Source organism: Doryrhamphus excisus, chromosome 1 (genome assembly GCF_030265055.1).
Source record: "Doryrhamphus excisus isolate RoL2022-K1 chromosome 1, RoL_Dexc_1.0, whole genome shotgun sequence".
NCBI classification, from domain to species: domain Eukaryota; kingdom Metazoa; phylum Chordata; class Actinopteri; order Syngnathiformes; family Syngnathidae; genus Doryrhamphus; species Doryrhamphus excisus.
The window spans coordinates 5,485,865-5,510,651 of record NC_080466.1 but is presented as its reverse complement, the minus strand read 5'-3'; the positions used below and the strand labels follow the sequence as shown (position 1 = coordinate 5,510,651).

At 44.4% G+C, this 24,787-nt stretch overlaps 1 protein-coding gene across 2 annotated transcripts in view; it reads left to right on the top strand.

The window, feature by feature from the left end:
• The first annotated feature begins 273 nt into the window (after positions 1-273).
• Positions 274-24,787, top strand: part of fam184b (family with sequence similarity 184 member B) — a 27,911-nt gene continuing 3,397 nt past the window's right edge. The window contains exons 1-17 of one of the 2 annotated variants that reach the window (XM_058082659.1): positions 274-883; positions 8,580-8,768; positions 10,277-10,906; positions 11,568-11,703; positions 13,636-13,784; positions 13,923-14,468; positions 15,579-15,686; positions 16,156-16,454; positions 16,605-16,749; positions 17,824-17,943; positions 18,024-18,156; positions 18,387-18,517; positions 18,591-18,706; positions 20,435-20,842; positions 20,922-21,036; positions 22,518-22,625; positions 23,821-24,176. In XM_058082659.1, the coding sequence (XP_057938642.1) occupies positions 734-883; positions 8,580-8,768; positions 10,277-10,906; positions 11,568-11,703; positions 13,636-13,784; positions 13,923-14,468; positions 15,579-15,686; positions 16,156-16,454; positions 16,605-16,749; positions 17,824-17,943; positions 18,024-18,156; positions 18,387-18,517; positions 18,591-18,706; positions 20,435-20,842; positions 20,922-21,036; positions 22,518-22,625; positions 23,821-24,176 (3,839 nt within the window). In that variant the 5' untranslated portion in view covers positions 274-733. The remainder of the gene's footprint in view (positions 884-8,579; positions 8,769-10,276; positions 10,907-11,567; positions 11,704-13,635; positions 13,785-13,922; positions 14,469-15,578; positions 15,687-16,155; positions 16,455-16,604; positions 16,750-17,823; positions 17,944-18,023; positions 18,157-18,386; positions 18,518-18,590; positions 18,707-20,434; positions 20,843-20,921; positions 21,037-22,517; positions 22,626-23,820; positions 24,177-24,787) is intronic. The other variant, XM_058082665.1, reaches the window with a different exon arrangement.

The following is a 24,787-nucleotide window of genomic DNA, read 5'->3' as shown; positions in this document are numbered from 1 at the left end:
AGTTATTTTCTTTTCTTGTTTACACTATGGTATGTTTGTGTTGGACCTGCAAGTGTTTGGGAAGTATCAAATCTATGAATAATTATGTGAGTAATTAGATTGAAATCAATGCTGATAAATTAGTAGTAAATTGAAGAAAAATGCTGTATTCGCTGATGGAGAAAGACAAGACCCCCCCCCCCCACTCCTCCTCCTCCTCTTTCTCCGGTGATGGAGAGTGATACAGCAGCACCGGTAGGGGCGGGGCTGCACTGCAGCAGTGCAGCCTCGCTTGGCTCAGTCTCCGGTAATGTTCGGCGGGTTACACACGCCCCTCTCCGCCCCTGCTTGGAGACAGGTGGTTGGCGTCCATGCCACCATCCTCCCTCGCCTAGTGTAACAAATACCTTCTGGCACCCAGGCAAAGGCTCGCTCGCAGCGTCAGCGAGCGCGTCCCCGATGGACTTCCAGCGTATAACCTCCGCGATCACCGGCCGGAGGGCAGCTGGAGTAGGGGGCCGCAACCGGAACGCTCAAGGAGGGGAGCCCCGCCGATCTACTCCTCGAATGCTTTCCAGCCAATCCCTCCAGCAGCCGTTCATGGGAGGGGGCCTACCGACGGAGGAATGAGATGCACGAGTGAAAAGTTGACACGATTTTTAGGCGGGGTTCTGCGTGTGACAGGCGGCGGGATCATTTCTGATTATCCACCCGAGCTTGGAAGTTGTTCCCTGGAGAGGAGACGGGTGTCAAAATGGCTTCGGGCGCCGGGAAGGCTGTACAGACCCCGGGGCAGGGCTCAGCCGTCAATGGGAATGCGGCAGAGTTCCAGAACGTCGAGCAGGAGCAGCACGACTTCCAGATGCACAACAAAATGTGCAAGAAGATTGCTCAGCTCACTAAGGTAGGTAAGGACGTGACTGGATGAAAGCTGAAGGCAGAAACGCCTGGTGGGGCTGTCAACACCCTGCCGACAATCTAGTATCGTGCACAGAAATGAAATGCAGTGTAAATGACACCATAAATGACAAACAGCTTGGCAATCAATCAGAGCTTATGTAGTAATGTGAGATTCATTGATTCTGTTGCAATTAAAGTACCATTAAATGTGTATTTTACACTTCACACTTCATTAGGTACATTTGTATTATCAAGTACAAGAGCTGTATTAAGGGGCGGCACGGGGGTCTAGTGGTTGGCGCGCAGACCTCACAGCTAGGAGACCAGGGTTCAATTCCACCCATCTCTGTGTGGAGTTTGCATGGACTCCCCGTGCATGCGTGGGTTTTCTCCGGTTTCCTCCCACATTCCAAAAACATGCTAGGTTAATTGGCGACTCCAAATTGTCCATAGGTATGAATGTGAGTGTGAATGGTTGTTTGTCTATATGTGCCCTGTGATTGGCTGGCGACCAGTCCAGGGTGTACCCCGCCTCTCGCCCGAAGACAGTTGGGATAGGCTCCAGCACCCCCGCGACCCTCGTGAGGAAAAGCAGTAGAAAATGAATGAAAGAGCTGTATTAAATATTCTGCGGTTCCAAAGACATTAATGATAATTTGTCATTGATCAGAGACAATATGATATGTTTATTATAGTGGTTGAATGCATAATACATTGTACTTGCAGGTACAGTATGACTTTTCTATGTGAAAGTGACATCGTCGATGCAGATCTTCTATGGGATCTCTTTAGATCAGGGCTGTTCTGCAAAATAGTTCAGAGGGACCACTACCGCTTTTTCCTCACGAGGGTTGCGGGGGTGCTGGAGCCTATCCCAGCTGTCTTCGGGCGAGAGGCGGGGTACACCCTGGACTGGTCGCCAGCCAATCACAGGGCACATATAGACAAACAACCATTCACACTCACATTCATACCTATGGACAATTTGGAGTCGCCAATGTTTTTGGAATGTGGGAGGAAACCGGAGTACCCGGAGAAAACGCATGCACGGGGAGAACATGCAAACTCCACACAGAGATGGCCGAGGGTGGAATTGAACCCTGGTCCTCCTAGCTGTGAGGCCTGTGCGCTAACCACTAGACCACCGTGCCGCCTCTCTAATCAGCATTATTCTTTTTATGTATATAATGTTAATTAAAGCCTCTGTCAGATCTTAAAATGTTTACCTCGCCAAAATGTCTTAAAGTAAAACAGCTCCTCCAAGCTGAATGTAAGGACCTTCTGTACTGCAGAAAACATGTCATATGAAAAGAGTACGAATCTGCAGGCCGGTCGTGATGTCCTTCACGATTTGGGTTTGTCCATGGGCCACCAGTTGGACAGCTCTTCTGCAGCTGGTCCATACCTAATGGCATACCTAATGAACTGACACGAAACATGTACTTCAGTGGAGTCTATTACTGTCTATTTTGCTCTGTGCAGTGTGCATCGTGTTCATGAAGGTCTTCTCGCATGCAATAGCGGCAGTCATTGTCAGTGCGTGCACAGGGACTTGTGTGTGCTCTTCACAATAGTGCTTAGAGAAGCAGGGCATGACCTACTGCTTGTTGAGTGTGTGTGTGTGTGTGTGTGTGTGTGTGTGTGTCCAGGAGCATGTGCTCAGCAGCGGCGGCATATGCAGCAGAAGATGTCCTTGCATATGCACAAATGATGACACAGAGGACTCAGCTCTTGTGTCTGTGCTCGTTAAGAGCTTTTGACTGTCGTGTCATATCTGCACCATCCTTTTATGATGAGAGTATATATACGCTATGTGGACTCAATTATTAGTACATAAGGCCATTACACACAGAGGAGTGTGTTTTCTCCTCCGGAAGAGCATCTGTGAGGTCAGGGTTAATTGATGTTGGCTCTAGTTCATCCAGGAAGGTGTTTATTGGGGTTGAGGTCAGGGTTCTCAAGTTCATCCACACCTAACTCATTAAGCATGTCTTTATGGACCTTGCTTTGTGTAGTTGGGAACATAGCACTCGTATGGTAATTTATGATCTTTATGCAAAGATTGGACACACAGTAGAGACCCATGCATTACGTTCCAAGACCCCATAGCAAATGGTGACAAATTGCAAATGATGGCACCGTAAAGAGCCCCCAAAATGGCCAATTTTTGATTTTGTAAATCCTATAATGTGTCTCTCACTGTTCTTAAACACACAATAAAAACACACAATATACGGCACGATCCGACCCTTATGGACTAATATGGTTCTTCAATACATTTTGCACCGTGTGGCAAAAAGCCCTCCTCGTGACATCCATCCATCCGTTTTCTATACTGCTTATCCTCACTAGGGTCCTATCCTCCTAGGAGCCTATCCCAGCTGTCTTCGTGCAAGAGGCGGGTAAACCCTGGACTGGTCGCCAGCCAATCACAGGCCACATATAGACAAACAACCATTCACACTCATTATAGGACAGAGGCAATTGCTGCACGGCCCCACCCGTTTGTGTAGGCGACGTGCAAAGGTGACTCAGGAATTTCTTTCTCATGCTTCATTTAAAAAATATTTCTGTAATAATAATAATAATAAAATAAAAAGGCTGCACGGCGGACGAGTGGTTAGTGCACAGGCATCACAGCAAGGAAACTTGAGTTTGATTCCACCTTCTGCCATTTCTGTGCGGAGTTTGCATGTTCTCTTCTTGCATGCGTGGGTTTTTTCCGGGTACTCCGGCTTCGTCCCACATTCCAAAAACATGCTAGGTTAATTGGCGACTCCAAATTGTCCATAGGTATGAATGTTTGTCTATATGTGCCCTGTAATTGGCTGGTGACCAGTCCAGTGTGTACCCCGCCTCTTGCCCAAAGACAGTTGGGATAGGCTCCAGCACCCCCACGACCCTTGTGAGGATAAGCGGTAGAAAATGAATGAATGAATAATAATAGTCCATATACAGAGATACAGACGATACCATGAGTTATCTGTACCATTACACCTCTAAGTACTGACAAAATCACTTATATCACGGTCTTCCTGCTGGAAAATGTTGAGTGAATTGACCAGTGAGACAGTGTCCTCTGCTGGATTCGCAGCAATTTTTTGCCCCTGCAGATCACACAATCAAACTGCATTTTATTGAAGTTAGCCTAAAGAAAACTAATTATTTACATTTTAAAGCAGAGGGTAAAGAAATGAGGCAATATGCAGGGGTGCAAATGCCGATCCACAAACAGGTGGGGATCTACTACTATATATACTACTACTCTATATGTGTTTATGGGGTTAAGGGGAACAGGAAATGGGGTCAGCAGTACTACTAGTAGTAACCTTTTATCTTTAATAATGCACTTGCGCTCCACCAGTTACAGATTCACACTTACCCGTGCCTTACATGCATCCCATCCCCCACCCACCCCCCCACTCCTCTTCATCCTCAGCCTGCTCTGGTGCTGCCCTGGTTGAATGGGTGCCGCTAAAGATAAACCTAGAGTGTTTATGTGGGGGAACAAGCCAATGGGAAGAAAGTGAAAGTTGAGTGCCAGCTGTTGTACACAGAAGCAGTTTCTTGTACAAGTAGTGCCTTTGGATGATTAATCGAGATTAATAATGCACATTTGTGTGTGTGTTCAGAGCATAACATTCTGATTGGTAGATCTAATTTTGTCTTTGTGATGTTCTGTATTTGTAAGGCTTACACTGTCACTGTGTGACCTGCTTAGTAATTAAGCTGCACTCTTTCATGTGAGTGGAGGTGTGTGTGTGTGTGGGTGTTTATGTGTGCATGTGGGAGGGGGTGAGCTGATGCAAGAGTCTTTTTGTCTAACCTCTCTCCTATTTTTTTTCAAATAGCGGGGCTGCTTTACACTACACACAGAATATTAATTTAATGATTTGCTGACTATGGAGTTTATGTGAGGAAGCACAATCTCTGCTGCCCTGTGAGGCTCCATGAATAACATTATCCACAGCCGGATCAATATACTGTACAAGTACTTGCTAAAGAGGCCCTGTCACTCTCGGACCATGCAAACCTCTTTGCCACTCAAACATTTGTTGAACTTCTCATTTCTACAAAATCTTGCCTACACACTACCGATCTGGTCACACTTCTTGAAAAGGCGAACCACCAACCTGGTCTGCAAATCCAGAGGTACTGTCCCCTAATTCCACACGTTGAAGAGACAGCCAAGACAGTCCGTCAACATCCATAGCCTTAAGGAACTGAGGGCAAAACTCATCCACCCCCAGAGTTTTGACTACCCCAGATACCTTAAGCCAGGGGTCTCAAACACGCGGCCCGTGGGCCAAATGCGGCCCGCAGGACACTAGTACACTAGTAAAATTATTACGTTTGATTAATGTTCATGTTAAAGGTTAAATAACTGTTAATAGTTATCCTCCCTATCCGTGTGGAAGTGGTAAGTTTTTGGCTATTTAAGTTCAAAGGAAATAACTTGAAGGTCGCTAGCTCTCTAGTTTGCGAGTTAGCATGTGTCTCAAGACCCTGCAGTTGCGCAATATTTTGAAAATAAAAAGAGTATAAATGACTATAGTTGTGTTTTGTCATGTCTACAGGGCTCTAATAATGCTTTGTTAATTTTAATCTGAAAAAAATAATTTGTCTACCCACAAACTATATGTGGTTTCTTAAGTTTTTATTATTTGGCGTTTTATTATTATTATTATATTTATTTATTTATTACTGATTGATTGATTTTCTTTATTCTTGATTTGTTTATTTATTTTTCATCTTATTTTGTGTAGAAAAATTAAAAGTAAGATATTTGAGAACAGTGGAATGTTTTATCAGAGCTTTTCTTGTAGAAAATTGGAACCAAATTTGTTTTTAATAAATGCGTTTTTTTTTTTTTTTTGGAAAACCTGATGTGGCCCAGTCTCACCCAGACCCGAGCTCCAGTGGCCCCCAAGTAAATTGAATTTGAGACCCCTGCCTTAAGCTGATCAAACTGTCTGCATTTTTGTCTCTGCTTCCTTGATGGAAAGTATGTCAGTGATTGAGAAGATCCTCAAAGTAATCCCTTCCACCGTCTGACTATATATCCTCAGTCGAGGTCAGCAGGCTTCTGTCCCCCAGTCCCCACTGTAAACAGTGTCGACCGGGTGCTGCTTCCCCATTCTGAGGAAGTCAGATGGTTTGCAGAACCCTGTTGAGGCCAGTTGAACATTGTGCTCCATGACCTCACTGAACACCTCCCACACTCCAAATTGTCCATAGGTATGAATGTGAGTATGAATGGTTGTTTGTCTATATGTGCGCTGTGATTGGCTGGCAAGGAAAAAGCGGTAGTGAATGAATGAATATATACATTTTTGGGGTTGGGAGCTCGCCGGAGTACCCAGTGAGTGACAACCCGTACAAACAACAAAGCCAACTCCATATCCTTTCACAAACAACGCCAAAATTGTCCTGTCTGGAGCCTTTTCTTCTACTGCATTTTCTTCCACTCATTGGTTTCACTTTCGAAAACAGCACAGCACGAACTCCGCCCTCTCTCTCTCTCTGTCTCTATCTGTCCTTTCTGAGCCTGCCCTCAATACAGACCCCTTTCATGCCTCTCAGTCCAAATCACAGTACACGAGCCACGAGTCCTTGCGCTGTGTGATATGATTGGATATAAGTGTCCAGCCAACAGGAACGTGAGAAGGGAGCTTTGCCACATGCCATATCTGTCAGTAACATCACAGCCTAAAAGCAATGCACTGTGTATCGATGGAGATTGATAGGTGTGCGTGTGTGTGCATATTGACACACATTAGGGAATGTACTGTAACATTGTGTGCCAGCTGTGTGTGCTTGCAGACAGAAAGGCGTCTGGGTAAAATATGAGCCCCCCCCCCTGCACACACCCGTACACACACTCACCTCTGACAGCGTGTGTGTGTGTGTGTAAGTGAGACGTCAGGGTCATCAGACGATGACACTGTAAAGTGAATATGAAACAGGTCATATTTCATGGGTTAGTCACGGTCTATATGGGGAAGCACAAGATGGACAGAGACAGTTCACACACACACATGACGATGGGTAAGAGGACTGCTCCATTTCATACAGAGAGCAGTACTGATACTAGTACGACTAAAACTTTGACACATTGAAAGCTTTAAACTTAGTGCATCTGTTCGTATTTACTTCCATTCATCCAGAGGAACATTTATGATGGCAGAAGCCACAGATGTTGGACCTGAGAGAGGGTCTGCTGCCCCAAAGGTGTTTGATATCTCCAGTTCTTTCTCACCAAAGTCATAAAGATAAAGAATTAGGGGGAAATAAGCGATCAAGGGCCCTAGGTTCTCAAAGTGGGGGTGCATTTGCTAGCAACCGCAACAATGCCTAGGTCCAAGGGGAAGGGTTCACCCCGTGGACACACCTGCCAAGCCAGGTACCTTGGATCGAGTTATACCTGTAAGCTCAGGTACCTCAATACAATAATAGTTTTAATATTGGCAACAAGTTGTCAATCATTCATATAAACTGCAGAAGCATGTACACAAATTTGACAACATCAAACAACATTCATTCATTTTTGACCGCTTTTCCTCACAAGGGTCGCGGGGGGTGCTGGAGCCTATCCCAGCTGTCTTCGAGCGAGAGGCGGGGTACACCCTGGACTGGTCGCCAGCCAATCACAGGGCACATATAGACAAACAACCATTCACACTCACATTCATACCTATGGACAATTTGGAGTCACCAATTAACCTAGCATGTTTTTGGAATGTGGGAGGAAACCGGAGTACCGGAGAAAACCCACGCTTGCACGGGGAGAACATGCAAACTCCACACAGAGATGGCCAAGGGTGGAATTGAACCCTGGTCTCCTAGCTGTGAGGTCTGCGTGCTAACCACTAGACTGTCGTGCCGCCGTACTTCAGTACGTGTTACAGAGAAAAAAAAATTAATTAATTGAAAATAATGCCCTGTGATTGGCTGGCGACCAGTCCAGGGTGTACCCCGCCTCTCGCCCAAAGACAGCTGGGATAGACTCCAGCACCCCCGCGATCCTCGTGAGGAAAAGCAGTAGAAAATGAATGAATGAATGAAAATAATATCAGGAAAGCAGGAAGTGAACAAATGTAACAGTTACTGATTGTAAAAGTACCAGATGGAGGGGTAGGATTCAATCAGCTTTGCTTCTTCCTACTCCTTTTGGACATGTGGAACTGTGAATTGTTTATGTGATGCACTCAATTGTAATCTGATGCATGTTCAAATAAAATTAAACCATTACCATAAATTACCATAAAATGTCTTGACTACATTAGCGCCTAACACTGAGATTTATGTCACGTGCTTGAATGCCTCATGTGAACAACTACAGCGGGCAGTACAGTGCATAAGGAAGAATATTCAGCGGTCCTTGAACGCACCATGTATGACTTTCTCTGATGCTGCACAGATTCATTCATTCATTCATTTCACCTCACCCTCATTCACAAATGTTAATGCTGTCGGTAAATGCACAGAGGTGAGGTTTAATCATGTTTAAGGTGTGTCCTAAGACTTGACTGTCTATATGATCGGATGTCACCATTTCAAACTACAAAAGCCAGAAAGTTAAGCATAGCATACTAAAAGTATTAGGCTACCATAAGATATGTTGTTATTAATGTTTTTATTTCCCAGTTAACAAGGCTAGAGGTGGCTCAATGTGTGTGTATCTCACCGATACTCTGCAGGTGATTTATTCCCTCAATATGAAGAATGAGGAACAGGAGGCGGCCCTGCAGTCCTTGAACCACGCCCACGACGAGGAGCTACACCGCATCCTGATGGAGACATGTCACGAGGGGGAGGGGTCGGCGCTGAGGACACGACTCCTTCAGCTGCAGGAGTCTCTGGATGAGCAGCAGAGGGTTGGAGCGCAGGTATGAGTATGGGTATCTAAGTCCTTGAGCGTGTATGTGTGTGTGTGTGTGATGAATACACACCCAACCCATCATAATGAGTCAACCTCTTCCAAGGCCGTGCTGTTTTTGCCGTAAATTTAATATGAGCTGCAAATAAAATCCGCATCTAATGTGTGCCACTGTAATCAACCCAGTGCAGTGGATGAAGCACTTAGCCCGTTCTTCATGTGCGGTTTGTATAATGTGCCTCAATAAAACATACACATGAATCATATATAACTGCATTAGCTGCAGTGAAATGGATTAAGAACATTTTTACACATGAAAATCATGAAGAAAAGCCTATGCATTTGTCCAAAATAGTGTCACTTCAAAAAATGACAGCTAGAAAAAAACAAGTCCAAAGCTAATTAGATTGTGCAAGTGTACCGAAATGTTTATGCACAGTTCCCATCACTTGACTATGTGATAATGACTATGGAAACTATCGTTGTATTTGTGCCATCTCCGAGTCTAATTTGGAATTGGACCTTGCCCGAAGTGGAGCAGTTAAGTACCTCGGGGTCTTGTTCACAGCCACACAGTTGGCTTTAAGTAGTGTATTAATAACATGACAAGACGTGTGCTATATTGTACGCTAACCAGAAAATGTAGGCAAAACAAGGCTAATGAGTTTCAGGTTAATTCATTCATTCATTTTCTACCGCTTTTTCCTCACGAGGGTCGCGGGGGTGCTGGAGCCTATCCCAGCTGTCATCGGGCGAGAGGCGGGGTACACCCTGGACTGGTCGCCAGCCAATCACAGGGCACATATAGACAAACAACCATTCACACTCACATTCATACCTATGGACAATTTGGAGTCGCCAATTAACCTAGCATGTTTTTGGAATGTGGGAGGAAACTAGAGTACCCGGAGAAAACCCACGCATGCACGGGAACAACATGCAAACTCCACAGAGATGGCCAAGGGTGGAATTGAACCCTGGTCTCGTAGCTGTGAGGTCTACCACTCAACCGCCGTGCCGCCCCAGGTTAATCAAATAATTACTAAATATTGGGGCTAAGAAGTGTACCCTGTGATTGGTTGCGACCAGTCCAGAGTGTACCCCGCCTCTCGCACGAAGAACAACTGTGATAGGCTCCAGCATGCCTGCAAACCTTGTGATCATAAGCGGTAAAAAATGAATGAATGAATGAATGAACAAAATATTAGTGCAAAGAAATGTACCCTGTGATTGGTTTGTGATCCAGTCCAGGGTTAACCGTACCTTTTGCCCGAAGACAGCTAGGATAGGATCCAGCATGCCCGTGACCCTTGAGAGGATAAGCGGTATCGAAAATGGATGGATGGGGCTAAGAAGTATTTGAAAACATTTTTAACGGAAGCAAATTATTCTCTTCATTTTCTTCCTGTCCTTCCTAATGAGCAATCTATATAAACTAAAAGAAAACCCCAAGTCAGTACCTCAGCAGCCATGAACCTCACCGCACATCACTGATCTCATCCCTGTCTCTGCCTCCAGGTACAAGCCGACTTTGAGTGCTTCCGCATGCATTCAGAAGAGAGAGAGCGGGAAACTGAAGCCGAACTGAGAAGAGATTTTGAAGACAGGCTCCAGGCTGCAGAGGAGGACCTTCAGGAGGCCAGGTCCCACATCAGCACCGCTCAGGAGGAGAACAAGCGACTGAGCAAAGAACTGGAAGAAGCCGAGGAGAGGATCCAAGAGTTGAGTAACAAATGTGAGGTGCTGCAGAGAGATGCCAAGGAAGAAAAAGAAGAGGACAAGGACGAGGATGAGGCAAAAAGAACGAAAAATGAGGTGTCCCAAAGAGTAAAGGGACTCTTGGAGGAAGTCAACATGCTGAAGGAGGAAAAGCATCAAAGGGAGGAGGAGAACAGGAGAGCGGCGGAAGAGGAAAAGGAACAATGGGAGCAAAAGATAGAAGAGGAGAAGGAGACCTTGAGGAAGAAGATGGAGGCTGAATGGCGGGAGGAGCAGCGCAAGTGGGAAGAGAGGGAGGAAGAGGAGAAGAAAGGAATGCACAGCGCTTTAAGAGAAAGAGTAAAGAGGGCCGAGGCAGAGGTGGAGAGCCACCTGGAGAGGTTGGCGGAGAGCACAAGGAACACCGTCAAACTGCAGGAGCGCATTCAGGTACCGTTTCATCATACATTTTTACAGCATTTCACAAAAATCATCACACGCCTCACGTTTCTTTCCTTCTTAAAGGACATTTTTACATGTAGAAATGAAACTAGTCATTTAATTTAATTAGTTTACAGATGTGGACTGAATGCAAAGTGAGGCCTGGCCTTATCTGTCAAAGCTCGTCCACGGATGACAGCATACTACGTATACTTGGCAAAATTCAAACTGCTTCTGAATCTCGACTTGCACAGCTGCTGTCTAATGATGTTTACATTGCAGCCTCCTGTCTCTGATGTTCTCAGCTAATGACCATCGCTTGATGTCTATGGCTGACAGAGAAAGGAGATCTTGCTTGTCTAACCACAGGCTGTGCTCGCCGAGTGCTAGCTCTAAATGAGACGTTTGCACAACACAGAATCGCTGCACTACCACCACCACCACAGCCGAGCTTTTAAAACTCCCTCCCCAAAAGCCAGTAGGCATACATCTGACATAATTCCTCATGGCAGCGCCATTAAAGCCTTGCAGCTTGGCTAGAAAGCTAGAAATGTTCACTAGCTTGCTCTTGTGCTTTTTTTTGCTCCATCCTCATTATCCGTGTCAAACTTACTGTCATCTTGTGTTTTTCTCTTCTGTGCCCACATGCCACCATCCCTTCCCCACGCAGAACCTGGAGGAAGAGCTGGAACTCAATCGGAAGCGAGTGTCCGAGGCTGAGGGCGCGGCTAAACGGGCAGAGGAGGAGCTTGCTGTGGCCAAAGAGAGACTGCTGCTGCAAGAAGATGAGCTGCAGACAAGAGCAGGTAATTGAACGTGACATATTACAGTATTTATTTACAGTAACTACTGTCATTTCGGGTGTATAAGCCACACACGCTAAATTTCGAGGAAAAAACTGATTTGTACAAGCTGCACAGGACTATAGTCCGTGAGGACCAAAACAAGCTTGTCAACCCATTTAAATTACAGGAGGTCAGTACTCAATATAACAGTCTGACTCACAGCGTCATCTTACAAAGAACACTAAACTCATCACACAGCAACTTAACGCTCACATGGGGCGCCTAATATACAAACAATTACCAATATGAGTTCTATCTATCTAGCCACCCATCTATATGTGTGACCAACTACAAAGTCTGACAAAAGCATGAGGATTATTCCACCACTGTGACGCTAAGGGGATGATGTAGTTCCATTTGTCAAATTTAAGCTTAAGGTGGTGCGCCGACATCTAAGCATGAATGTCTTTAAGAAGCTTAAGAGATGTGTCCCTCAGTGTGTTTGTCAGAAGGAAGAAGGAGATCACATGGTTGAGATAAGGCCGCAGTTTTTTTTTAATAAAACTGTTTTTAGATTTGGAAAATGCTTATTGTGTTATGTTCGTTTCTATCGTCGAGATAGTGAAAGTGAAAGTAACATTGACTGATACCAGTAGAGTAGTGCTGTGCGGATCGATCCTGAAATATCGATACCCGGCTCTTTATGCTCTAAATCTAATCAAATCAAAACATCAATAATTCAGTCATTTGAGTTAATGCATATCTTTGAGAGGAACACAGTGAAAAGTAACTAAATTATTGAGATCTTATACGCATTTGATGGGAACTGCTTTGCCTTCTAGAGTGAGTGCGTAATGCGTCAGCACAGCGGCACAGTGCTCAGTTGAAACGATGGCCGATCACAAACGGTGTCAACTATGAATTTCTTTTCATTCTTATAGTGTTTCTTCATAATTAATGTTATTTTGGTAATGGTAATGGTTTTATTTCATTTGAACATGCATCCGATTCCAATTGAGTGCATCCCATAATCAGTTCACAGTTCCACATGTCCAAAAGGAGTAGGAAGAAGCAAAGCTTATTAAATCCTACCCCTCCATCTGGTACTTTTACAATCAGTGACTGTTACATTTGTTCACTTCCTGCTTTCCATAATACAGTTTAAGGTTTTATTGTTTAAAACGCAACTTTTATTATTATGTCCTGTTTTTTCTGTTGTGTATTAGCTTGACTATATTGTACATCTCGCTGCTACCTAATATAAGTCAGAATTAAAAATAAATAAAGATTATTCTTCACGCTATGAGTGGAGGTGGGGCCAGTAGCATACACACACATCCACCTCTTTTCAATTTTGGCATTATGAATTATTCTGACTGACCTTTTTTTGCAGAACATTTAACGAGTGAAGATTGCTTTTATAGTTATTACTCCATATTTCCACACAATAAGTAATATATGGTAGAACCAGAGAGCAGTAAAGAGTGTGGAGTGATTTCTGATTGAGAACAAATTTTGCTTTGTTCCATACTGAAATATTTCTAGCCACCTTATGTTGTATATTTGTAATATGATGTTTCACTTTCGTTCCTCAGTGGGGAAATTGAGCCGAGACTAGGCATAGTGTCGAGGAAGCCTGGTTAAAATGATAATGGTAATGGGCCTAGGAGTGAGGCCTGAGATGCACCGTCAGATATACTAGTGCTGCAGTAGGAATCCATTATTGTCCCTTAAGGTAAAATCTGCAGTGATATAGTCTGTTGGGCTCTTTATTGGACTGTACCACTACCGGGGACAGTATGTTTTTGTCAAGGGTACAATAGCAGTTCTTTTGAAGGTACCCCCTCAGTCAAAAAGACATTAAAGGTTCACCATTAAAGGTTTAATGAGGCACTAAAACAACACTGTTAATCAGAAGGTTGGTGTGTGTGTGTGTGTGTGTGTGTGTTTCAGAGGAGCTGCTCAATGTGGGATGCAAGGTGTGTGTGTGCGCTGATGTGGAGGACCTCAAGAGCCAGCTAAGTCGTCTGCAGAGTAGAAACAGAGAGTTGGAGCTACAGAGCAGTGGCAGGAACAATGACCACGCCCGACAGATCCGCCAGGTAACACACACAATTTTAATGTACGTATGTTAATATTCATTAAAAAATACTGTATAACCTGGTGATATTTTTTGGTATTTAAAAAAAATATATATGTCATGAAATGTTAAGGTGTACCTAATGAGGAATCTTTTTCAGCATGCAGAGGCCCTGTCCACATTGCGTTCCGAGATGGTGAGAGCCCAGACCGAAGAGCTTCGCCGCATCCAAAAGCACGCGGACGATGAACGAGACAAACTGCAACGGGAGATGGACAAGGAGCGAGAGAACCTGCAGAAGGAACGAGAACAAGAAAAGAGTCACTTGGAGAAGGAGAGGAACCGACTGCGGCGAGAGAGAGACGAGGAGAAGGATGCAGCGCGAAAAGAGGCAGAGGAGGTCAGAGAACAACTGAGGAGAGAAAAAGAGGAGGAGGTAGAGCTTCTACGCAAGGAACTGAACGTGGAACGGGTCAGAGTCCGCTCCCAACTGGACAAGCGCTTGGAGCAGGTGGAGGTGCAGAGAGCTGGCATGCAGCAGAAGCTGGAGGAGGAGAAAAGGAGGTTGGTGGAGAAGGCAGACGAGGACAGGAAGCGACTGAAGGAGCAGGTGCGCAAGGCCATCGAGGAGGTGATGAGGAGACATGCGGCTGAAGTGAACAACATCCAAGAAGCTCTGAGCTCTGAGAAGAAGACCAACCAAGAGGTGAGACACATGACACTGACTTCTTTTATTATCTTACAATGAAAATCACATAACGTTTTGGGTTAGTATAATAATGTCAGTATAATTATATACTAATATTACTAATTAGTATAATTACGTTGGCATACTAACATGTTGACATTAGCATGCTAACACCTAGCATAATAGCAGTAAGTGTTTTTATAAGTGCCTACCTCTGACAATGCTAGAAATGGTAGTATAATTATGTTGGCATACTAACATGTTGACATTAGCATGCTAACACCTAGCATAATAGCGGTAAGTGTTTTTATAAGTGCCTACCTCTGACAATGCTAGGAATGGTAGTATAATTATGTTGGCATACTAACATGTTGACATTAGCATGCTAACACCTAGCATAATAGCGGTAAGTGTTTTTATAAGTGCCTACCTCTGTCAATGCTAGGAATGGTAGTATAATTATGTTGGCATACTAACATGTTGACATTAGCATGCTAACACCTAGCATAATAGCGGTGTTTTTATAAGTGCCTACCTCTGACAATGCTAGAAATGGTAGTATAATTATGTTGGCATACTAGCATGTTGACATTAGCATGCTAACACCTAGCATAATAGCGGTGTTTTTATAAGTGTCTACCTCTGACAATGCTAGGAATGGCAGTATAATTATGTTGGAATACTAACATGTTGAGATTAGCATGCTAACACATAGCATGATAGCGCTTAGTGTCTGCTTAAGCTCATATTTATGAAAATCGCAAAACATGCTCTTATGCGAATGCTAGCATCACTAACATGCTAATGTAATGTTAATAATATATGCACAAATGCCGAAAATGGTCCTATTTTGCGATGTTAAAGAATCCTTAAAATGATTGGTCCAGACCCCTAAAAATGTAATCCAGTCTTTCATATCCCATATCTCTTTCATATTCCCATTTTCATATCCCCCTGCACTTTTTCTATGCGCTGCGTTTGGCAGAGGTAATAATCCAAATATCCTTAATACTCTCTGTGTATTGTACTATGGTATGACGGCTAGTGGTGGTCAATGGTGGTGTTACCTTCCAGTGCTTAAAAATTAAAATTAAAATAGAAGAATTGATTTGTGGATGTTGTTGAAAGGTGTGTGCACATCTAGAGGAGGAGAGGAGAAGAACCGGGGATCTTCATGACACACTGGAGAGGGAACGAGATGAACATGAGACAAAGATTAAAGATGCCAACAATGAGGTAAAGTGTATTTTTTTTCTACTACTACTACAACCGTTGTGGATGAACCTCTAAAGATAGTCGTATAAGACAGTTTTGGGTGGGGGTAAATATACCTCCGAAACATGATGACATCACCTGCAAAACCTCAGTCAAGCCCCTTTCACATTGCATGTAGAAGCTTTTTTTTGTCTTCTTTTAACCATGTTGTGTTTTTGTGTAAATGGCACCAACATGGAATATGGGGGACAAAGCTCGACTGGCAACTTTCCACCATGGAGATAGTATCCCAACCTAAATAGAAACATCACATTTGTTTCCCACCCTCTTGTGTTGAAGTATTTGAAGTATTTTCTACACGTCATCAGACGCTTGCACAACGTTGTTCCGTGTCGCTGTGTTACCGTAACTAATGTTACGGGTTTGATGGGACTATTTTTCAGGCTTCTCTACTTCTTCCTGTTCATGACATGTCAGCTCTATGTTATAGATCTTCCGTTTGAAGACTGTCATCCAACAACAAGAAGAGAAAGACAAAGTAGCATCAGGGGCAGCGCCCCCATGTGGACCGCGGTGCTTACGCTTGCAGGACGATCTGCAGCACAGCCAAAGTCGTTTGACTGCGATGCAGGAGGAAGCGGAGAAGCAGCGGGAAAAACAGCAAAGAGAGATCGCCTCCCTCAAGGCAGACAAACACCGGCTAGAGGAGAAAGTTCTAGAACAGAGTCGACTGACCACAGAGAGGAATATTTTAGAGCAGAGTCAGCGGAACACAGAGGACCGCATCAGGTAGGAGAACTGAATCAAGTGTCTGTATTGCTTGCATTGTGCTGAGCAGCCATATCCGGCTCTGTGGTTACCATCACACAAAAAGTCAAGTACACATATATTTCTTCAAAGCTTTCTTTACCTTACTTCCTGTTTGCCACGCGACTGCAGGGCAGAATGTGAAGATCGCCTCAGAGCGGAGTTCCGCATCGAGATGAACGCTGCCGTGGCTGAGAGCGAGCAGAGGTGGCAGAACCAGGAGCAGGAGCTGCATAGTCAGATCGCTGATCTGCAGAGTCAGCTGGATGAGATGCAGGTAAGCCGTCTTCGTTCCCCTCCCCACAGTGCTGTGTCGACGAGAGAGCCCGAAGCAAAGCAGATGTTTTCCAAAATGAACTCTGCACAGCCTGCACACAATCTCACAGTGTTCAATTCCTTCCACATTAACCTCAACAGTGCTTACTTTTAGGTAGTAACGCCTCAATTATTACTGCTGCAACTGATCAATTATTGCTAATCACTTTTACATTATACATGTGTGACAAATACACTTTATTCATTTCTAGTACACATGACTATAAAATGTGTACCATTAATACACAGAAGGACAAGATGAAGTGTCTGGGCTCTGCCTTAAAGATAAGGTGAGAGAAACTCGGAGTAGAACTGAGATTACACATTGAGAGGAGCCAGATGAGGTGATTCAGGCATCTGGTCAGGATGCCTCCCGGACGCCTCCCCAGGGAGGTGTTGAGGACTCAGGGAAGACCCATGACACACTGGAGAGACTATGGGCTCTAATTTTTGGGGCGCAGCACAAGGTGGCAACCCACAATTTGGTCCAGTGCACCACTATGCGCAGATAATGTGGTAATTTGGTACCACGGCGGTCAAGTGGTTAGCGTGCAGACCTCACAGCTAGGAGACCAGGGTTCAATTCCACCCTCGGCTATCTCTGGGTGGAGTTTGCATGTTCTCCCCGTGCATGCGTGGGTTTTCTCCGGGTACTCCGGTTTCCTCCCACATTCCAAAAACATGCTAGGTTAATTGGTGACTCTAAATTGTCCATAGGTATGAATGTGAGTGTGAATGGTTGTTTGTCTATATGTGCCCTGTGATTGGCTGACGACCAGCACCCCCGCGACCCTCGTGAGCAAAAAGCGGTAGAAAATGAATGAATGAATGAATTTTTGGTCTGCTGCTCCTGACTCCAATGTAAATGCAATGCCTAATTATTTTAATTTGAGTTTCACATTATTTTAGAGTGGGATGGACTTATATTCCACAAATTAAGGTCAGTAGGCTAGTGATATTTCAGAAGAACAGTATTATACACTCTGAGGAAGACTAAAAAAGTTCCATGTTCCAATAATTTGTCTGGTTCATGCAGACAGAGAAAAACAAAGAAAGCCCTGAGAACGATTCCCGCGTCAACCCTGAGATTGACAAGCTGAAGAAAGAGGTCCAGGAGACCAAGGAGATCAACAAGAAGCTGAGGGAACGGCTGCAGGTACTCGCACACTTCCAAGGTCTCATCACTGTGGCATTCAATTCTTGTAAAAAAAAATCAAATACATTTGTGTGTCGTAGGAACCTCAATGTCAGTCATTAGTTGAGGAGCGACAGAGTCATGCCGTGCAACTGCAAGCCATGGAGAGACAAGCCAAAGAAGATGTTCTGTCCGAGAGGAACCGACTACAGACCATGCACCATCTGGAGTTAGGTAACACATGCACACACATACAGTATAGTGCATGATCAATAACATGCACCGGTATACACAAGCAAGTGCACACACCACCGATAGACATAGCAGGGATTATATATTCAACAGTGAAGTTCTTATCGCCATGGATACATTTCACCATGGCAACAAGCAGAAGGGTACCTGTAGTAGTAAGCTGAACGGATTCTTCTGTGTGTGTGTGTGTGTGTGTGCGTTTGTGACATAAGATAAGCAGCGAGCAGAGCTGACCCAGCAGCACACAGAGTGGAGCAGACAGATGACCCAGAGACATATGCAGCAGATTGAAGACCTTCAGGCACAGCTACAGGCACACACGCAGATGATGGCACTGCAACAAGTAAAAACACACATGGCTGTTGTACCGTACGTGTCCACCCTTCACCTAAACGTGTGTGTATGTGTATGATAAGGACCTGAAGCAGCAGAACCAGAACCAAGTGTTTGAGAGGCAGCTGGATGAGAGTCGTTGCGCCATGTTGGAGCTTCAGAGAGAGAATGCGACACTCAAGAAGCAATTACAGGAGAAGTAAGAGTAAATATATATTTTTTAAAAACATGTTTCAGGCCGGTCGAGTGGTTAGCGCGCAGACCTCATAGCTAGGAGACCAGGATTCAATTCCACTCTCGGCCATCTCTGTGTGGAGTTTGCATGTTCTCCCCGTGCATGCGTTTCCTCCCACATTCAAAAAACATGCTAGGTTAATTAGCGACTCCAAATTGTCCATAGGTATGAATGTGAGTGTGAATGGTTGTTTGTCTATATGTGCCCTGTGATTGGCTGATGACCAGTCCGGGGTGTGCCCCGCCTCTTGCCCAAAGACAGCTGGGATAGGCTCCAGCACCCCCTTGTGAGGAAAAAGCAGTAGAATTAATGAATGAATGTTTCAGGCCACCAATTTTTACCATGCAAGGAATGAAAAAATGTGAATAAAAAAACTTCTTTAAAAATGACCGCCAAAAGTCAGCTGGGATAGGCTCCATCTTAACCCTACAACCTGAGTGAGCACAAGAGACATAGAAAATGGATGGATGGAGTTGAGCAATGTAATACAGTAATACATGTAATACAGTTGCACTGCATACCGATAATAAACATTGTTGAGAACTTGACACTATTATCATTGTTAAAAGCAGAATTCCAATATGCTGTAGCTTATGCATGCAGGTGTTGTAGCCAGTGAGTGTATACCATAAATGTTCACTTAAAGGGGATCTATTATGCTCATTTTTCGACCCTTTGTATTGAGTTGTGGTCTCCTATAGAGCAGCTACCAACAATAACCCGCACAGAATTTTTTTTTGATTTTGCAAAATCTGCACCTATTCCAGCTGTATTTCTTTTGATTTGTGCTTCCTGTGTTAATTTATTCCACTCCGGGCATGCCCATTCCGCTGCTATTGGTCACATGGCCAAAGTGCGTCCTAACTATGTAGCATATCAGGAAGTCCGCCCCTCTGGGACATCACAAACGGGCAGTTTTACCACACCTTTTGAAACCGAGTGTTTTGAGCCATCCTAAACTTCTTTCAAGGCTCACTTCCAAATGCGCAAACACGAGAATATAACATTCTAACTACATTTATTGGTCAGAAAAGTGGAAAAAGCATAATAGGTCCCCTTTAAAGCCTATATTCAATTAAACATAGAGGGCTCTATTTTTGTGGACCAGGCACAGCGCAGGCGTGCACTTTGCATTTTTCGTGAGCAGACAAGTTACAGACAGTTACATTAAATAGTGCATTGAGTAGTTGCATTGAAATATGCCCAACACAAAAACCAGCCTGTGAGGTTTTGGTGATGAGTGTGCACTGTGTGCCTGTCAGCCAATTTACCACTGCTCAAGTGCGCTTCGCCTGCACCATGAGCAGACCAGGTCGGAGCTGGCGATCTTTCAAGGTACCGTTGATGCACTGATGTGTCACAAAATTGTCACTGCGCCAAGCTGAACATGTGGACACCTCTCCTGATGCACCACGCAGCTCAGTTGGACAAAATTACCACTGCGTGGTGTGCGCCACACTCCGCCACACTGCGCTGCGCCACAAAATTAGAGCCCAGAGTCTCCGACAAATATAAATAAATCAATGCAGAGGGATCTATTTTGAAGCAGGTAAAAAAAAAAATAGTGGCTGTAGGCAACGTCCTGATCATGAGTATCATGAGTGGTATATTTACAATATACTATATATATATATATATATTTTTTTTTTTTTTTTTGATTGACACTCACTTTAATGCAGAATATATTTGCAGGGGTATTTCCATTCGTCCTTGTCTTTACAGATCCATTCAAGCCAACCCCAAAGTCGAAGAGAAAGAAGAAGACAACGTGGAATTGCGAAAGACCAGAGATGCCCGCCTGGAAGAAGAAGCACAGAGGCTGAAAGAGGAAGTGGAGAAGCTGAGGGTGGAGATGGAGAAACTGGAGGAGTCACAGAAACTGTGGGAGGAAAGGAAAGAGGAGGATGATAAAGAGGAGGAAGGGGAGCAGGAGAATAAGAAGAAACCAGCAAATGAGGAGGAGCGAGAGGGGGATGAGAGCAGGAGAAAAGAGCTGGAGGAGATCAGGAAGGAGCACAAGAAAGAGATTCAGAATTTGGTGTGTGAATACAACGGTGCTCAGATGCACCTGCAGGCTCGTATCGTCGCTTTGGAGAACGAGTAAGCACAACATACTTTGTGCATGTCATTGAGTTAAAAATATGATATGATATGTGAATATACTCATTCACCTTAACAGGCTGCGTGAGCGGGAGGAGCGATGTCGGAGGAGAGAACCTCGATGCGATGACCTCCAGCTGGGGAAACTTCAGGAGAGATTGGCAGAAAGAGATCAGCTCATTAAACGATTAGTGGTGAGACAACACACACAGGCACACATGCAATTAAAAAAACTGTTTTACATTAAACTAATTATTAAAATACATAGTCCGGAAACGACATAGAAAATGGATGGTTGGTATACACCTTTACTCCTATGCAAACATTCCAGGACTCCCTATAGCAGGGGTCTCAAACTCAATTTACTTGGGGGCCACTGGAGCTCGGGTCTGGGTGAAAAAAAAAAAACGCATTTATTAAAAACAAATTTTTTTTAAAAACTTCGCCTTGGTTCCAATTTTCTACAAAACATTCCACTGTTCTTAAATATCGTACTTTTTATTTTTCTACACAAAATAAGATGAAAAATAAATAAACAAATCAATAATAAAGAAAGGGCGGCACAGCGGTCGAGTGGTTAGCGCGCAGACTTCACAGTTAGGAGACCAGGGTTCAATTCCACCCTCGCCCATCTCTGTGTGGAGTTTGCATGTTCTCCCCGTGCATGCGTGGGTTTTCTCCGGGTACTCCGGTTTCCTCCCACATTCCAAAAACATGCTAGGTTAATTGGCGACTCCAAATTGTCCATAGGTATGAATGTGAGTGTGAATGGTTGTTTGTCTATATGTGCCCTGTGATTGGCTGGTGACCAGTCCAGGGTGTACCCCGCCTCTCGCCCAAAGACAGCTGGGATAGGCTCCAGCACCGCCCGCGACCCTCGTGAGGAAAAAGCGGTAGAAAATGAATGAATGAATGAATGAATAATAAAGAAAATCAATCAATCAGTAACAAATAAATATAATAATAATAATAATAATAAAACGGCAAATCATAAAAACTTCAGAAACCACATATAGTTGCTGGGGAGACAAAATATTTTTTTCAGATTAAAATTAACAAAGCATTATTAGAGCCCTGTAGACATGACAAAACACAACTATAGTCACATTTATACTCTTTTTATTTACAACATATTGCGCAACTGCAGGGTCTTGAGACACATGCTAACTCGCAAACTAGAGAGCTAGCAACCTAAACGGTAGCCTTCAAGTTATTTCCTTTAAACTTAAATAGCCAAAAACTTACCACTTCCACACGGATAGGGAGGATAACTATTAACAGTTATTTAACCTTTAACATGAACATTAATCAAACGTAATAATTTTTTCTGGGTACATGATACCATACAGCATCCATATCAAACATTAAACTTTCATATCAAGGCAGGGGCCTCAAACTAGTGTCCTGCGGGCCACATTTGGCCTGCGGGCCGCATGTTTGAGACCCCTACCCTATAGCATGTTAGCTTTGCAGATTTGCATTTTGATGTATGCTTGCTCAGGAGGAATGCTGAGATTAAATTCTAGATAAGTAGGCATGGGCGTAACTCATAAAATGCTCTTTAAAGTTGCAACTGTGTGAGGCGAGGCATATTTTTAAAAACAAATCTTTTTGCCAAGTCAACCTTCCAGACACATCAACAACAATGTCCTTCTTCATCCTTCCCTCCCTCCAGGAAGAACGGCATCAGCTGCAGCTCCACCACCCTGTTGTTGGGGACAACAGCAGCTCCAGGCCCCGGGACAGCAAGCCCTGCCCCGGGAGCACCACGCCAACAATGAGGGTAAGTGTGTGTGTGTGTGTGTGTGCTGTGTGTGGTCATGCAAATAATGAGTTCATTAAAGTGAACTTCTTCCGGCCAGAAGGGATTGTTGGATTCAAGCCTAGTTTTCTTTTGGGAGCATGGCATAGAAAAGTTGCCAATCTGGACCACTTAATAAAGCTTTGTGGCTTGTGAGTGTATGCGTGTATGTAAACTCACATGTTCAAGTACAAATTTACAGATAGAGTACTGCATAAACTTTACTAAGCAAAAATCTGTATTACAAAGAAAGAGGCGGGCGGTCGAGTGGTTAGCGCGCAGACCTCACCAGAGAACCCAGACCAGAGTTCAATTCCACCCTCGGACATCTCTGTGTGGAGTTTGCATGTTCTCCCCATACATGCGTGGGTTTTCTCCGGGTACTCCGGTTTCCTCCCACATTCCAAAAACATGCTAGGTTAATTGGCGACTCCAAATTGTCCATAGGTATGAATGTGAGTGTGAATGGTTGTTTGTCTATATGTGCCCTGTGATTGGCTGACCACCAGTCCAGGGTGTACCTCGCCTCTCGCCCAAAGACAGCTGGAATAGGCTCCAGCACCCCCCACGACCCTCATGAGGAAAATGAGCCTATCCCAGCTGACTTCGGGTGTACACCCTGGACATTAATATGCAGTGACTAACACGGAGCAGCTGTGGTTACAGATATAGTTTACCACCAGTGAGTGAATAATGGGTTAACTTCATTGTGAAGCACTTTGGGTGCCTTTAATAGCGCTACAAAAAAATCCAATCCATTATTCATTCATTCTACCGCTTTTTCCTCACGAGGGTCGCGGGGGTGCTGGAGCCTATCCCAGTTGTCTTCGGGCGAGAGGCGGGGTACACCCTGGACTGGTCGCCAGCTAATCACAGGGAACATAGAGACAAACAACCATTCACACTCACATTCATACCTATGGACAATTTGGAGTCGCCAATTAACCTAGCATGTTTTTGGAATTTGGGAGGAAAACCGGAGTACCCGGAGAAAACCCACGCATGCACGGGGAGAACGTGCAAACTCCACACAGAGATGGCCGAGGGTGGAATTGAACCCTGGTCTCCTAGCTGTGAGGTCTGCGTGCTAACCACTCGACCGCCGTGCCGCCCCCAATCCATTATTATTATTAAAATATATAATAATAATTGTTAATTACTGTATTTGTGTCCACAGACAAAGCATACGGCGTCGCCTCCTCGTGGAAGCACCATCTCCTGCTCGGGTGCTTACGACCGCCTCCCTCCTTACTCATCGTCGTCTTCCACCCTGCCTCACCAGTCCACCTCCCACGCTCACAGCTCCCCCCACTACTCCACCTCGTCTCTTCCACACAAGCACACCTCCCTCTCCCTCAGCCGACATTCCTCCCCCTCTCTGCCCCGCTCCCCGAGATCCCGAACCTCCTGCGTCCCTCCCACGCCGGCACCCACCGCCCCGCTACCCGTCTGCCCCTCTCCACAGACAGGCATTCGCTACGTGTCGCCATCCTGCCAGGAGCCATATGCGTATCTGCAGGCGCAATCTATCAGGTAGGATTTAATAATATATTCTTGTGTGAATTCATCTGACAGCATCAGGGACTTTCTTCTTCCGCTTCCTAATATAACATTTTGTGCTGACTATTAAATGGTGCATTATTTATAACCTCACTTTCTAGCAGTCGTTTCTGTTCCGTGCCCACTTTATATAAAAGGACCTTTATTTAGTGACAGCTGCTCACTTTGAAAAATAACGGCCCTTTATTCTACTGCGCTAAATAAAGACACTAGAGAACGCAAAAAAATAGGTCAAACATGTACTTGAGCGAGTACAGGCAGCAACCATCTGCACCTTTCTTCATTTAAAGAGCCCATTCTAACTACAACTGAGTAGAATATTGCACAAAAAGGAATGCACTGTAAGGGTTTAGATGGCTGGCGACTGCCTTTAACTGTCATTCAAGTGTAAAAGTAAGTTGGTCACTGTTTATTAAAGACATGAAAATATTTGTACTCACCTTTTGAGGGTGCAGGGAGGGATTGCTTGAAGGACACACATTTCATGTGTCACACTTGTAACATCATAGAAGTACAAAAAGAAGTTAAGTACTGTATCTTAAAACATGGAAACCGAAGTAAATTGTGTACTCACCTGTAATGAG